The following is a 17255-nucleotide window of genomic DNA, read 5'->3' on the forward strand; positions in this document are numbered from 1 at the left end:
CAGAAAGGTTTATAAGATGCTGCTGCTGCGGTTTATGATGTAAGATCGGCCAAAGAAGAGTGCGAGACGTGCCCCCCAAATCACTGCGCTATAGGCCAAGTGCTGGGGTATATAGACCTGGAATATATATATACACCTGGTGTATATACAGTATAGTCCCAAAATATATATACCCGGCATATGCAGACTGTGTACAGTGAGTACGGAAAGTATTCAGACCCCTTTACATTTTTCACTCTTTGTTTCATTGCAGCCGTTTGGTAAATTCTATAAAGTTCATTTTTTTTCTCATTAAAGTCCACTCTGCACCCCATCTTCACTGAAAAAAACAGAAATGTAGAAATTTTTGCAAATTTATTAAAAAAGAAACTGAAATCTCACATGGTCATAAGTATTCAGACCCTTTGCTCAGACACTCATATTTAAGTCACATGCTCTCCATTTCCTTGTGATCCTCCTTGAGATGGTTCTCCTCCTTCATTGGAGTCCAGCTGTGGTTAATTAAACTGATAGGACTTGATTTGGAAAGGCGCACACCTGTCTATATAAGACCTCACAGCTCACAGTGCATGTCAGACCAAAGGAGAATCATGAGCTCAAAGGAACTGCCCAAGGAGCTCAGAGACAGAATTTTTGCAAGGCACAGATCTGGCCAAGGTTACAAAAGAATTTCTGCATTACTAAAGGTTCCTAAGAGCACAGTGGCCTCCATAATCCTTAAATTGAAGAAGTTTGGGACCACCAGAAGTCTTCCTAGACCTGGCCGTCCAGCCAAAATGAGCAATCGTGGGAGAAGAGCCTTGGTGAGAGAGGTAAAGAAGAACCCCAAGATCACTGAGGCTGAGCTCCAGAGATAAAGTAGGGAAATGGGAGAAAGTTCCACAAAGTCAACTATCACTGCAGCCCTCCACCAGTCGGACATTTATGGCAGAGTGGCCCGATGGAAACCTCTCCTCAGTGCAAGACATAAGAAAGCCCGCATAGAGTTTGCTCAAAAACACATGAAGGATTCCCAGACTATGAGAAATAAGATTCTCTGGTCTGATGAGACGAAGATAGAACTTTTTGGTGATAATTCTAAGCAGTATGTGTGGAGAAAACCAGGCACTGCCCATCACCTGCCCAATACAATCCCAACAGTGAAACATGGTGGTGGCAGCATCATGCTATGGGGGTGTTTTTCAGCTGCAGGGACAGGACAACTGGTTGCAATTGAAGGAAACATGAATGCGGCCAAGTACAGAGATATCCTGGATGAAAACCTCTTCCAGAGTGTTCTGGACCTCAGACTTGGCCGAAGGTTCACCTTCCAACAAGACAATCACCCTAAGCACACAGCTAAAATAACAAAGGAGAGGCTTCATAACAACTCTGTGACCATTCTTGACTGGCCCAGCCAGAGCCCTGACCTAAACCCAATTGAGCATCTCTGGAGAGACCTGAAAATGGCTGTCCACCAACGTTCACCATCCAACCTGACGGAACTGGTGAGGATCTGCCAGGAAGAATGGCCGAGGATCCCCAAATCCAGGTGTGAAGAACTTGTTGCATCATTCCCAAGAAGACTCATGGCTGTACTAGCTCAAAAGGGGGCTTCTACTCAATACTGAGCAAAGGGTCTTAATACTTATGACCATGTGAGATTTCATTTTTCTTTAATAAATTTACAAAAATTTCTACATTTCTATTTTTTTTTCAGTGAAGATGGGGGGCAGAGTGGACTTTAATGAGAAAAAAAATGAACTTTCTAGAATTTACCAAATGGCTGCAATGAAACAGTGAAAAATTTAAAGGGGTTTGAATACTTTCCGTACCCACTGTATACACAGTGTCAAGATTATCTTAGCCCGGGAAGGTCACGCCAAACCATCCGCTGTGATCTCTTGAGCGAACTGCTCTCTGCTGTCCCCTTTCGTCCAGACAATTACACAATAGGCCGACGATCAATGTAGGAGGGTGCAGGCTGTTTGCATTAACAAGCTAGGTATTGGAAAATGAACAGTGCGTGTATGATATATACACCTCCGGATTCCAACACATGGAATATATGTATATACCCCCTGTACACAGCCGGGTCGTCAAAGAACAGTCCGTTTCCAAACCCTTTGCGGTGAGCAACTACGCCACCATATCACTCTGAGGTGCATCAGAAGTTTTGCCTTCTTGGGCTCTGTGTTCAGGTCACACAGGCCTCTATAGCACAGAGCTGTCTGCTCTGCAGCTTGCAAACACAAAAACTGACACACCCAAACCTTTGCTGCAGGTTTTTAAATGAAAACTGGACATGAGCCACAAGCAAGACCCAGGCTGGAGGGAGTGGACCGCCCCACTGCCATCCTGTAGTCCACTCCAATACTAAAAGCTCATGCCGGGTTTTACTAAATCTGCCTTGGTCAAATAGCTTGACCAAGTCCAAACTTACTTTTATTTTGCACTGCAACCACAGGTGTGTTTGTGATTGCAATGCACTCCAGAGGGTTCAATATGCCTCTGTGCATCCTGGGGGATTCATGCGTCCCTCGCATATGATCCTCCTCACTGCCTCACACCCCGTACGATCACTGCTAGCTTCACCATAACCCCAGAAAGATTATTAGCTGCCATCAGTCGGGTTTTACACAGGCTGACTGGAAGCCTGGTTCTGGTAGCGTATAGCTTCAGGGTGCAGTTTACAGAACACAATGAACATAATTATTACATTTTATAATTAATCCAGAAGTATAGGCAGTGCGTGTCAGGGACGACACCGGCGGGATCCTACAATATCTGACTGCTGCTGTCACTTTGTCAGGTTTGTCAGGGATTCGCGCACACATGATCTCGATTACTCACTACATAGCTATCGGCAAGCGAGCAGTGAGCGTATGGCGTACACACCTCCGAATTCCAATGCATGGAATATGTGTATATGACCCCAGTATGGTCACTGCCAGCTTCACGATAGCCAATTACGATTATTCGCTGCCACCAACGATCAATTTTAAAATATAAATATAATACAGGCCTGATCGGACGCCTGCTTTCTGGTAGCGTATGGCTTCGAGGAAGGAACGATTAAAGAGCAAAAGAAACAGGACTATTAAATTTTATATTTAATCCAAAAGGGAGTCAGTGTTTATGAAAAATATACAAAGGGAGACATTACAATACAGAATATACAGTTAAAAAAAGTAAAATGGGATTAAAGAAGAACTTACTATACAGATCACAGAGACAATTCAATTTAGCTGGAGGGGAGACACTCCAATTCTGGCTGTTATCGAACGGGACCCCTGCTATAAAATATATACTCCCGGCATGAGTATAGATCAATCTTCAGCTGGATCTTTTATGCCGAAGGGGGAACACACTCCCCTGTGATGACCTCACGTGGGTTGGTCTCCGCCCTTCATGGTTTTATTAAATCTCTAATTTCTGCGATAACTTCTCGCTGGTTGATCGCATAAGTTCGCAAGGCACACAGATCCAGAAAAATGTGCATATTGTTCCTTAGCTTACCCTGCCGCTAAAAATGTGTGTCCCCATCATTATCGGAATTATAGAACTTCTGATATTCCATATTTAGTGTCGGTGCCCAAGAGACTGGTGAGCAAAAAGAGTTTGCAAATGAGAATGTCCTGGCTATTGTGGAGAGTGGCATGGCTTTGCTTTTGAGGCTTAATGAACGGTTTCCTCTTTCTTTCAATCTCTAGCCCATATGCTAAGGTGTCTATTTATCACAGATCTCTGCTACTAGGAGCTACATTTGTATGCTAATTAGCCTGGACAACTGAGATAGTGGCTCCTTTTGTACTGTTATTTGATAGAAGCCACTTCTCTACAGCGTAAGCTCTTGCTCCGGTGACAAATAGTATAGGGGAGGGGGAAGAGCGGTTTGGGGGAGAGAGAAATTCTTAATATTTTTTTATGACAGTGTGTATAAAAATATACAAAAGATTTTACAAAGGGAACAAAACAATAGAGAATATACAGTTACATAAAAGGATAAATCAAAACTTACTAGACAGAGTGTCACAGCAATGGCTTCAGATCTGGGGAGGTAGGCTTCTCCAGAAAAACTGGCAGCACCTACAGTGAACTGTGCCTCCACGTACTGACATGCCCAAAAGTTGGCAGTTGCCTTTTATTAGCTCCTAAGTTACACCCACACCCCCCTCCCATCCTTACTCCTGCAGGGTTGGACTTTTCAGTTTCAGAAAATTATGAGATTCCCTAAATTGACAATATCTTTGCTTCGGAACGTCGCATGTGCTCGATATCAACGTCATCTTTTGTATCATGATTTTATCTTTACATAGAGACCAAGGTGTAGCCTCGTCTATCAGCTCCTTATTCAATTGACAGGATTCTGGTCATCGTGCAGCGACTTGAAAAGCAGCTTTGAAATTCGCCACTTCATCACATTTCCGAAAATATGATTTTCCTATCTATTGTATCGAAGCAGTTCATGCAAATCTCCCTTCTTACTTTTCTAAAGCAGACAAAGACATTTCCGAAATTTAGTTTCTAAAATGCTTATCTCAGTTGTAAATCTGCTCCACATTCCTGAAGCTGGGCCACACATCTGTTTGGCCATTGGTGTACCTATGGTTACCAAATTTCAAAAGGAGGGGGTCAGCTGCACAGAGGAGAGTGCAAGCTCTGCTCTCATCTCTGGAAGCATTTTACTTTTCTCCATGACATACAGTATGCAGATCTGGCATATATACTGTAGACCCTGAATATATATCATATACATCACAAGTAGAGATCTGGTGGTGGTGTCATCACAAGTAGAGATCTGGTGGTGGCGTCATCACAAGTAGAGATCTGGTGGTGGTGGTAGAGGGCTCAGTGTAGGTTGGGTGGGAGTCTCTGGAGGTGCAGGATGGGCAGGAAGGAGAGAACAATAAACAGAGAGAAGGATGCGAAGACGCCAAGAGAGTCCACCAGGAGCCCCGAGACCGCACTGAAAACCACTTTACCTAGAACCTCCAGAGAAGACAGAAGACTGTAGTGACTGGCCTGCGGGCGAGAAGATCGTGAGCAAATGCAAATATGGTGCAACAATGTAACGCCTAGATTACTACCGTCGCCCCGTACGCTGTGGTATAGCGGGGTTACCTAACATTAATAAGTGCAGCATCTGTACAAAATGGTGAGACACAGTATAATGGGGTGACCTTAATGTGGGGAATCTGCTATACACAGTCAGCACTGCCTCTACATATGGGATCCCCGATCTCTCATGCCCTCCCCTGTATGGGATCCCAAAACTCTCATGCACTCCCCTGTATGGGATCCCAAATCTCTCATACCCTCCCCTGTATGGGATCCCTAATCTCACATGTCCTCCCCTGTATGGGATCCCCAATCTCTCATGCCCTCCCCTGTATGGGATCCTCAATCTCTCATGCCCTCCCCTGTATGGGATCCCCAATCTCTCATGCCCTCCCCTGTATGGGATCCCCGATCTCTCATGCCCTCCCCTGTATGGGATCCCAAAACTCTCATGCACTCCCCTGTATGGGATCCCCGATCTCTCATGCCCTCCCCTGTATGGGATCCCAAATCTCTCATACCCTCCCCTGTATGGGATCCCCACTTTCTCATGCCCTCCCCTGTATGGGATCCCCAATCTCACATGTCCTCCCCTGTATGGGATCCCCAATCTCTCATGCCCTCCCCTCTATGGGATCCTCAATCTCTCATGCCCTCCCCTGTATGGGATCCCCAATCTCTCATGCCCTCCCCTGTATGGGATCCCCAATCTCTCATGTCCTATTCTATGGGATCCCCAATCTCTCATGCCCTCCCCTGTATGGGATCCCCAATCTCTCATGCCCTTCTCTGTATGGGATCCCCAATCTCTCATGCCCTCCCCTGTATGGGATCCCCAATCTCTCATGCCCTCCCCTGTATGGGATCCCCAATCTCTCATGTCCTATTCTATGGGATCCCCAATCTCTCATGCTCTCCCCTGTATGGGATCCCCAATCTCTCATGCCCTCCCCTGTATGGGATCCCCAATCTCTCATGTCCTATTCTATGGGATCCCCAATCTCTCATGCCCTCCTCTGTATGGGATCCCCAATCTCTCATGTCCTCCCCTGTATGGGATCCCTGATCTGTCATGTACTCCCCTGTATGGGATCCCCAATCTCTCATGTCCTCCCCTGTATGGGATCCCCAATCTCTCATGCCCTCCCCTGTATGGGATCCCCAATCTCTCATGTCCTTCTCTGTATGGGATCCCCTATCTCTCATGTCCTTCTCTGTATGGGATCCCTGATCTCTCATGCCCTCCCCTATATGGGATCCCCAATCTCTCATGCCCTCCCCTGTATGGGATCCCCAATCTCTCATGTCCTATTCTATGGGATCCCCAATCTCTCATGCCCTCCCCTGTATGGGATCCCCAATCTCTCATGCCCTTCTCTGTATGGGATCCCCAATCTCTCATGCCCTCCCCTGTATGGGATCCCCAATCTCTCATGCCCTCCCCTGTATGGGATCCCCAATCTCTCATGTCCTATTCTATGGGATCCCCAATCTCTCATGCTCTCCCCTGTATGGGATCCCCAATCTCTCATGCCCTCCCCTGTATGGGATCCCCAATCTCTCATGTCCTATTCTATGGGATCCCCAATCTCTCATGCCCTCCTCTGTATGGGATCCCCAATCTCTCATGTCCTCCCCTGTATGGGATCCCTGATCTCTCATGTCCTTCTCTGTATGGGATCCCTGATCTCTCATGTCCTTCTCTGTATGGGATCCCTGATATCTCATGCCCTCCCCTGTATGGGATCTCTGATCTCTCATGTCCTTCTCTGTATGGGATCCCTGATCTCTCATGCCCTCCCCTGTATGGGATCCCCTATCTCTCATGTCCTTCTCTGTATGGCATCCCTGATCTCTCATGTCCTTCTCTGTATGGGATCCCTGATATCTCATGCCCTCCCCTGTATGGGATCTCTGATCTCTCATGTCCTTCTCTGTATGGGATCCCTGATCTCTCATACCCTCCCCTGTATGGGATCCCTGATCTCTCATGTCCTTCTCTGTATGGGATCCCCTATCTCTCATGTCCTTCTCTGTATGGGATCCCTGATCTCTCATGTCCTTCTCTGTATGGGATCCCTGATCTCTCATGCCCTCCCCTGTATGGGATCTCTGATCTCTCATGTCCTTCACTGTATGGGATCCCTGATCTCTCATGCCCTCCCCTGTATGGGATCCCTGATCTCTCATGTCCTTCTCTGTATGGGATCCCCTATCTCTCATGTCCTTCTCTGTATGGGATCCCTGATCTCTCATGTCCTTCTCTGTATGGGATCCCTGATCTCTCATGTCCTTCTCTGTATGGGATCCCTGATCTCTCATGCCCTCCCCTGTATGGAATCTCTGATCTCTCATGTCCTTCTCTGTATGGGATCCCTGATCTCTCATGCCCTCCCCTGTATGGGATCCCTGATCTCTCATGTCCTTCTCTGTATGGGATCCCCTATCTCTCATGTCCTTCTCTGTATGGGATCCCTGATCTCTCATGTCCTTCTCTGTATGGGATCCCTGATCTCTCATGCCCTCCCCTGTATGGGATCTCTGATCTCTCATGTCCTTCTCTGTATGGGATCCCTGATCTCTCATGCCCTCCCCTGTATGGGATCCCTGATCTCTCATGTCCTTCTCTGTATGGGATCCCCTATCTCTCATGTCCTTCTCTGTATGGGATCCCTGATCTCTCATGTCCTTCTCTGTATGGGATCCCTGATCTCTCATGCCCTCCCCTGTATGGGATCTCTGATCTCTCATGTCCTTCTCTGTATGGGATCCCTGATCTCTCATGCCCTCCCCTGTATGGGATCCCTGATCTCTCATGTCCTTCTCTGTATGGGATCCCCTATCTCTCATGTCCTTCTCTGTATGGGATCCCTGATCTCTCATGTCCTTCTCTGTATGGGATCCCTGATATCTCATGCCCTCCCCTGTATGGGATCTCTGATCTCTCATGTCCTTCTCTGTATGGGATCCCTGATCTCTCATGCCCTCCCCTGTATGGGATCCCTGATCTCTCATGTCCTTCTCTGTATGGGATCCCCTATCTCTCATGTCCTTCTCTGTATGGGATCCCTGATCTCTCATGTCCTTCTCTGTATGGGATCCCTGATCTCTCATGCCCTCCCCTGTATGGGATCTCTGATCTCTCATGTCCTTCACTGTATGGGATCCCTGATCTCTCATGCCCTCCCCTGTATGGGATCCCTGATCTCTCATGTCCTTCTCTGTATGGGATCCCCTATCTCTCATGTCCTTCTCTGTATGGGATCCCTGATCTCTCATGTCCTTCTCTGTATGGGATCCCTGATCTCTCATGCCCTCCCCTGTATGGGATCTCTGATCTCTCATGTCCTTCACTGTATGGGATCCCTGATCTCTCATGCCCTCCCCTGTATGGGATCCCTGATCTCTCATGTCCTTCTCTGTATGGGATCCCCTATCTCTCATGTCCTTCTCTGTATGGGATCCCTGATCTCTCATGTCCTTCTCTGTATGGGATCCCTGATCTCTCATGCCCTCCCCTGTATGGGATCTCTGATCTCTCATGTCCTTCTCTGTATGGGATCCCTGATCTCTCATGCCCTCCCCTGTATGGGATCCCTGATCTCTCATGTCCTTCTCTGTATGGGATCCCCTATCTCTCATGTCCTTCTCTGTATTGGATCCCTGATCTCTCATGTCCTTCTCTGTATGGGATCCCTGATCTCTCATGCCCTCCCCTGTATGGGATCTCTGATCTCTCATGTCCTTCTCTGTATGGGATCCCTGATCTCTCATGCCCTCCCCTGTATGGGATCCCTGATCTCTCATGTCCTTCTCTGTATGGGATCCCCTATCTCTCATGTCCTTCTCTGTATGGGATCCCTGATCTCTCATGTCCTTCTCTGTATGGGATCCCTGATCTCTCATGCCCTCCCCTGTATGGGATCTCTGATCTCTCATGTCCTTCACTGTATGGGATCCCTGATCTCTCATGCCCTCCCCTGTATGGGATCCCTGATCTCTCATGTCCTTCTCTGTATGGGATCCCCTATCTCTCATGTCCTTCTCTGTATGGGATCCCTGATCTCTCATGTCCTTCTCTGTATGGGATCCCTGATCTCTCATGCCCTCCCCTGTATGGGATCTCTGATCTCTCATGTCCTTCTCTGTATGGGATCCCTGATCTCTCATGCCCTCCCCTGTATGGGATCCCTGATCTCTCATGTCCTTCTCTGTATGGGATCCCTGATCTCTCATGTCCTTCTCTGTATGGGATCCCCTATCTCTCATGTCCTTCTCTGTATGGGATCCCTGATCTCTCATGTCCTTCTCTGTATGGGATCCCTGATCTCTCATGCCCTCCCCTGTATGGGATCTCTGATCTCTCATGTCCTTCTCTGTATGGGATCCCTGATCTCTCATGTCCTTCTCTGTATGGGATCCCTGATCTCTCATGCCCTCCCCTGTATGGGATCTCTGATCTCTCATGTCCTTCTCTGTATGGGATCTCTGATCTCTCATGTCCTTCTCTGTATGGGATCCCCTATCTCTCATGTCCTTCTCTGTATGGGATCCCTGATCTCTCATGTCCTTCTCTGTATGGGATCCCTGATCTCTCATGCCCTCCCCTGTATGGGATCTCTGATCTCTCATGTCCTTCTCTGTATGGGATCCCTGATCTCTCATGTCCTTCTCTGTATGGGATCCCTGATCTCTCATGCCCTCCCCTGTATGGGATCTCTGATCTCTCATGTCCTTCTCTGTATGGGATCTCTGATCTCTCATGTCCTTCTCTGTATGGGATCCCTGATCTCTCATGTCCTTCTCTGTATGGGATCCCTGATCTCTCATGCCCTCCCCTGTATGGGATCTCTGATCTCTCATGTCCTTCTCTGTATGGGATCCCTGATCTCTCATCCTCCCCCGCACAGATCGGTACCTGCACTTTCTTGGGAGCTGCCTGGGTGCAGAGCATCATTAGGGTGAAGGTCGCAGTAGTGATCACACCAGCCAGGAAGTTCTGCAGCAGCAGAGTGAGGAGAAGACAATCTGAGGAAGACGGAGGTAACGTTAGCAGTGTCCGAGCTCGTGTACATGGTGGACAGTGTGCAATCACTACTAGAGGCGCGTGACTCTGGTATCCGCACACACCTGATCACTATTAGGCTATGTTCACACATTGTGTTTTTTTCTGCAGCAAAACCCAATCTCTTGGCAGAAGGTTTGTTTGGGCTTTTTCTTGCTTTTTTTGGTGCGTTTTTTTCACTGTCCTTATGTCTCTTTACGCATGTACATAAAGTTCAATGAAAAAAAAAATCTCATTCTAGTTTTGGCACAAAAGACGCTGAAATACCAGACCCCTGCGGTTTTGGTGGGTTTTTTTCACCACCCATTACTTCCAATGGGTGAAAACACTGAAAGAAGTGCCAGGCTCAAATCTGCAAAGACCCCGAGAAAAGCACAAAATACTGAGCAAAAACCCAAGAGGTGAGAACTAAGAATTCTGCAATCTCATAGCTTTTACTGGCAGAAAACGTGCATAAAAAACACTGAAAATATGCAAAGTGTGAACATAAGCTAAGGATCTGTTCACACTATGTTTCTGCCACGTGAGTGCGGCTCCCTGGAGACTCTGAAACCCTGAAAAATAAGAGGTGGACGAAAACTGCCGGAGCCATTCACTATACCGCAGTATATGTGACCCGAATCAGAGTCTGAGTACACTGTTGTACTTACACAGGCAGTGCTCAGCATAAATAAGTACACCCCCTGTGAAAAGTAAGATTTAATCAATGTCTGACTGGACACAAGAACAGTTTCCACTTTCTGACAATTCTCGGTGTCGCAGAACATTTCCTCCATAACCCGACAGTGAGGTTATAATATAACTCATCACAAAGGCTTCAGCTTTACTCCGGTGATGCAGAAATGAGTACACCCCCCATCAATAGCTCCTCCATCTAGTGTTGTTTGTGACCTCCTAACACCTGTGGCTCTGATTGGCGGTGAAAAGGTTGCCACCAGCCAGGCGTCAGTTGATGACTACTACTGTCAGCAGCGTCGCCTGCTCTCACTGATAGCAACAAGAGCAGGCGACGCTGGTAACAGTATTCACCAGCCGGCACCTGTGCATAGTAAGAAATAGGTCAGTGAGATATAGAATTAGTGCAGAGCGTAGCTTACTGAACATGTATTTAACTAATAAAGAAATAAAACAAAAAAAATGGCGTGGGGTCCCGCTTATTTTTAATACTCAGCTGGGAAAGCAGTTAGCTGGGGGCTGTTTTCATGGACCATACTGGACTCAGGCCTATATTAGCATTTTCTGTCCTGCATCTAGTGGGGGTCTGGGGGTCTTTGTTCCTCTCTGTAGGGGGCTTCTGGAGTTCTAGAAGATTCCTCATTCTTCCAGTTACCTGTAGTAAATGTGTAAGGGGGTGCGGTGTGAGTATCTGGACCCAACCAGGGGGCTGATCCCAAGAGAAGGAGAACAAGAAGACATGTGTGGAGTTAGTTGATGCTGTGTGAAGGGCTAGGACCTGTGCTGAGGCCAGATCCCGGTACCATGTATGGACTATTGGAGATTGGAGATCAGTAACGAGGTGGGATTGTGATGTCTTGCCACCCTGCTGGATTTGAGGACTTAGTCTAAGGGCTCTTTCACACGTCAATATCTCTGGTACGAGTGGTGACAGTTTCCACACGTACCGGAGACACTGACACATGCAGACTCATTCAAATGAATGGGTCTGTGTACATCTCAGTGTGTCTTTGCGGACCGTGTGTTCCACACTGAGACAAGTCCATTTTTTTAGCGGACACACTGTTCGCAAAACGTACCACACGGATGACATCCTTGTGTCATCCATTTGACACGTACCAGCGCCTGGGAATGTCGCTGTTTTGAAGCGCCGGTGCTGAACACTGCCCTCATCATATTTCCCTGCTGGCGCTGCGACCGGCATCAGCAGGGACCATGATGAGGGTAGTAGTAGTGTACTCTCAGTATCCTCACCTGTACAATTAAGAATAAAATAATAAAATCCTTATACTCACCTCTCCTAGGTGTCCCCTGCTGTCATCCATGCGACCGCTACTGCAAAGGAGCCAGGGAGAATGAGTGGCTCCGGAGCTGCGCTCAGTGAGTGACAGGACATCGCTCCTGAGCTGCAGCTGCGGAGCGGCACATTCTCCCCGGCTCCTCGGCAGCAGCGGTCGCAAGGATGACAGCGGGGGACACCTAGGAGAGGTGAGTATGAGGATTTTATTATTTTATTCTTAATTTTACAGGTGGGGACACACAGTACACTACTACTACCCTAATCATGGTCCCTGCTGGTGCAGATCGCAACACCGGCAGGGAACCATGATGAGGGCAGCGTTCAGCACCAGCACCTGGGAACAGCACTACCTGTAGCGCTGATTGCCAGGGGCCCATCCGTGTGATCCAGATGCAGTATGTGTACCACACTCGGATGCCACACATAAAACACACACGGGGCACGGATATCTCCAGTACCATTTTTCCGGCACCGGAAATATACGGACTTGTGAAACCGGCCTAAGACTGTTGTTGCATTGTCCTTGGCGTCAGATTACCAGGTGGTGGCCCCAGATTTGTCCCTTTTTGTGTGGCTTCCTTGAAGACTCTAAGGAACTATAGCTACGTTTGGTGTTATATTCTCCCAGTCCTAATAAAGGTTGTTGGATTGTTCACTGGCCTGTGGTCTCTGCCTGCTCTGTCACACACCCCGTCACAATTAAAATGGGTGGATCCTCAAAAAAAATTACGTGGGGTCCCCCCTATTTTTAATAGCCAGGAAAGGCTAAACAGACAGCAGGGGCTGAATTTAATATGCTGTGAAGGGGCCGTGGATATTGGCCCCCTCCCAGACAAATAACACCAACCCTCAGCTGCCCTAGAAATGGCGTATCCATTAGATGCTCCAATTCTGGCGCTTTGTCTCGGTTCCTCCCGCTTGGCCTGGTGTGTTGGCAAGCCCCGGGGTTAGTAATGGTAAAACGACTATAAGACACCTCCATTAATAGTCAAAAGCAATAAACACACACAGAGAAAAAAGTATTTTATTTGTAAAAAGCATTCCCTGACCCTCTTTTATCCATTTATTTAAAAAAAAAAAAAAAATCCAAAAGGGGTCACCATAAATCCATGCCAAGTCCAACGATGATACCCCGACTCTGCTACATCCAGATGCTGTTGTGAGCGGTGACGTCAGTAATGTGATCGCTCACCACGACACCAAGCACACAGTGACAGTAGCGTGTGAATCCGGCTCCTGCAACGAGCGCTGACATCAGTAAGGATATAGCAGTTCATAGCTGATGAACTGCGGTAACCTTAATGACGTCACCACTCGTCGCTGCAGCCGGATTCTCACACTACGGTCAGTGTGTGCCGGATGCCATGGCAAGAGCATCCGGATGTAGCAGAGTTGGATTTACTGTGGACTCCTTTGGATTATTTGATTTTTTTTAAAGGTAATAAAATGGGTAAAAGAGGGTTGGGGAGTGCTTTGTACAAATAAAGGACTTTTCTCTGTGTGGACATTACAGAGCTGACATCAGACCTAAAATCATTACCCCGTTTGCCAAGAGCCGAGGCTAAGCGCTAGAATTTACGCATCTAATGGATGCACCATTTCTGGGGTGGCTGAAGGCTGGTGTTATTAGTCTGGGAGGGGGTCAATATCCATGGCCCCTTCCCAGTCTATTAATGTCAGCCCACAGCGGTCTGCTTCGTCTTAGCTGGTTATTAAAAATAGAGGGGAACACCATGTCATTTTTTTAGGGTCCCATCTACTTTTAAAAACCAGCTAACACAAAGCAGACAGCTGCAGGCTGATATTAATAGGCTAGGAAGCTGCATGGATATTGGCCCTTCCCAGTCTAAAAATACCAGCTCAGAGCTGTCCGTTTTCCCTCAGCTGGTTTTAAAAATGAAGGGGACCGCACTTTTTTTTTTTTTTTACTTTCAGTCTGGGTCACATGTTGTGCCGGCCAATCACAGCCATGCATACAGTAGTCAGTGTTCAGGGTCCAGTTCGGTTCGCTCATCCCTAGTACTGATAGTACAGGGGGCGTACTCATCTATGCTGAGCACGGTATATATAATGTACTGATAATACAGGGGGTGTACTCATCTATGCTGTGCACTGTGTGTAATCATTCTTAAATCCTGATTACACTGTTGTACTCTCATAACTGTATGCACTTTTAGAGCCTGATTGTTGTACTTACATATCTGTAATCACTTACATAGAGTGGAGCACTCTGTGGTGGCCGGGCCAGGGCAGTGTAAACGTCTCTGGCACTTGAATGCCAGCATCCTGGCCGCCTTTTGTCACCACCTATTGTGGTGGAGCCTTGTACACGTCAGAGGCGATGCTGGAGCAGGATGGGTGCGATCAGGGTCAGATCATGTGCGATCACGGTCAGATCATGTGCGATCACGGTCAGATCATGTGCGATCACGGTCAGATCATGTGCGATCACGGTCAGATCATGTGCGATCACGGTCAGATCATGTGCGATCAGGGTCAAATCATGTGCGATCAGGGTCAGATCATGTGCGATCACGGTCAGATCATGTGCGATCACGGTCAGATCATGTGCGATCACGGTCAGATCATGTGCGATCACGGTCAGATCATGTGCGATCACGGTCAGATCATGTGCGATCAGGGTCAGATCATGTGCGATCACGGTCAGATCATGTGCGATCACGGTCAGATCATGTGCGATCAGGGTCAGTTCATGTGCGATCAGGGTCAGATCATGTGCGATCACGGTCAGATCATGTGCGATCAGGGTCAGATCATGTGCGATCAGGGTCAGATCATGTGCGATCAGGGTCAGATCATGTGCGATCAGGGTCAGATCATGTGCGATCAGGGTCAGATCATGTGCAATCACGGTCAGATCATGTGCGATCAGGGTCAGGTCATGTGCGATCAGGGTCAGATCATGTGCAATCACGGTCAGATCATGTGCGATCAGGGTCAGGTCATGTGCGATCAGGGTCAGATCATGTGCGATCAGGGTCAGATCATTCATCGCATTCATGGCTTCGCTCATCACATGATGGCGAGTTCGGGACTCATTTACATGGCTGAACTTGTGACTCTCACCTTTTACAACACTGGTGTCATCACCCAAGGAAGCGAGGAGTAAAGTCTGAAGAACAAGGCAGGAGAGCCGGAGTATGAACAGCGTCCTAAGTAGCGGAGGCACCGACCTGAGAATGAGAAGGTAAACCATGAAAAAAACGTGTGACAGAGTGCACCCACCTCAGCCGGTTTTCATGGACCATAGAAACAGAAAAAAATGGCCAGCATTTCCAAAACAAGAAATAGGTGTGAACAGGAGCTTACTAGGAGCAGCTACCTCCATATACAACTAACAAACAAAGCAGCAAACTGTAACGCTAAGTATGCGACCATGATATATATGAAACGTGAATAGCATTACTGCTCAGGAAAATAGAAATGAATGAGAAGTCTCAGCGCGTGCGCCGGACAGTTTCTTCTGTTTCTATATTTGACTCCGATCTTTCCTTCACTCCTCACATCAAATCACTCGCTCGTTCATGTCATCTACACCTCAAAAACATCTCAAGAATCAGGACTTTTCTCACCTTACTCTTACTGTAGCTCTTATTCATTCTCGTCTGGACTATTGCAACTCTCTACTGATCGGTCTCCCTCTTACTAAACTCTCCCCTCTCCAATCCGTCCTTATCGCAGCAGCCAGGATCATATTCCTCACCAACCGCTACACCGATGCCTCTTCCCTGTGCCAGTCATTGCACTGGTTGCCCAGCCAATACAGAGTTCAATATAAACTTATCACGCTTATCCACAAAGCGCTCCATGCTTCAGTACCCCCCTACATCTCCTCCCTTGTCTCAGTCTACCACCCTACACGTGCCCTCCGTTCTGCCAGTGACTTAAAACTAAAATCCTCCATAATCCGAACTTCCCACTCCTGTCTCCAAGATTTCTCGCGTGCTGCGCCAATTCTTTGGAATGCACTACCCAGGACAGTTCGATTGATTCCCAATACCCACAGTTTCAAGCGGACCTTAAAAACACATTTCTTTAGACTGGCGTATCGCCTAAACACCCTCTGTCCGTCCCAGCTTTCCCCCATATTAAAATCTTCTTCAACTTCAGGTTCATACCAACCATGCACTCAATAGCCTGTCAGGACGGTGCACATACTGGCTGGCGACCAGTCCATGGATTATTTATCCTATTCAGTATATCAAGGCTGCATTATACAATATATATGTACATTCTACCTTTTGTGTCTCCCCCATTTCCTCATAAACTGTAAGCTTGCGAGCAGGACCCTCACCCTCACTGCTTATTCTGTATTGTGTGTATAAGTCCCCCCTAAAATTTGTAAAGTGCTGCGGAATATGTTGGCGCTATAAAAATAAAAACTATTATTATTATATATAAGCTGTGACTGAGCGCTTGGCCTCTAGGCCACAGGCGGTGTTAATTACAGCAGGATCTTATTATCTCACACACAAGCAGACATAGTCTCTTAGAGAGGAGTTCACATTGAGAGGGTCCTGGTATTTTGAGAGACCCCTTACGTGGCTGTCAGGTACACATGAATTGGCCAATTTATGCGCTAAGATTTCTCATTTATGTCTATTTTCTGCAGCAGTAATGCTACTCAGATTTCATATATTTCATGTCCGCAGACTTAGCCTTACAGGGTGCTGCTTTGTTTGTTAGTTGTTTTCATGGACCATACTGGACTCAGGCCTAGATTAGCATTTTCTGTCCTGCATCTAGTGGGGGCCTGGGGGTCTTTGTTCCTCTCTGTAGGGGGCTTCTGGAGTTCTAGAAGATTCCTCATTCTTCCAGTTATCTGTAGTAAATGTGTAAGGGGGTGCGGTGCGAGTATCTGGACCCAACCAGGGGGCTGATCCCAGGGGATGTAAGACACCAAGACACATGTTCAGTTAATTGGTTCGGTGTGAAGGACTAGGACCTGTGCTGAGGCCAGATCCCGGTGTCATGTATGGACTATTGCAGATCCGTTGGACTATTGCAGATCCGTTGGACTATTGGAGATCCGTTGGACTATTGGAGATCCATTGCCACAAGGGATTGTGATGTCTTCCCACCCTGCTGGATTTGAGGACTTAGTCTGAGACGGTTGTTGCGCTGTCCTTGGCATCAGATTACCGGGTGGCACTC

General features: G+C 47.5%; 1 protein-coding gene across 4 annotated transcripts in view; it reads right to left on the reverse strand.

Moving 5' to 3' along the window:
- Positions 1–17255, reverse strand: part of MFSD3 (major facilitator superfamily domain containing 3) — a 143472-nt gene that overhangs the window by 84075 nt on the left and 42142 nt on the right. For 2 of the 4 annotated variants that reach the window (XR_012320205.1, XR_012320206.1), the window contains exons 4-6: positions 15168–15274; positions 9959–10068; positions 4001–5004 (exon numbers count right to left, since the gene is read on the reverse strand). Coding sequence is in view for 2 of the 4 variants with exons in the window: in XM_073680120.1 (XP_073536221.1) it covers positions 4831–5004; positions 9959–10068; positions 15168–15274 (391 nt within the window). In the remaining 2 variants the exon portion in view is untranslated. Of the gene's footprint in view, positions 1–3077; positions 5005–9958; positions 10069–15167; positions 15275–17255 lie in introns of those variants that run through there. The other 2 variants (XM_073680121.1, XM_073680120.1) reach the window with 2 other exon arrangements.

This window comes from Phyllobates terribilis, unplaced genomic scaffold, assembly GCF_046119375.1.
Source record: "Phyllobates terribilis strain yellow unplaced genomic scaffold, ASM4611937v1 Scaffold_4__5_contigs__length_816908805, whole genome shotgun sequence".
In the NCBI taxonomy this organism is placed as follows: Eukaryota; Metazoa; Chordata; class Amphibia; order Anura; family Dendrobatidae; genus Phyllobates; species Phyllobates terribilis.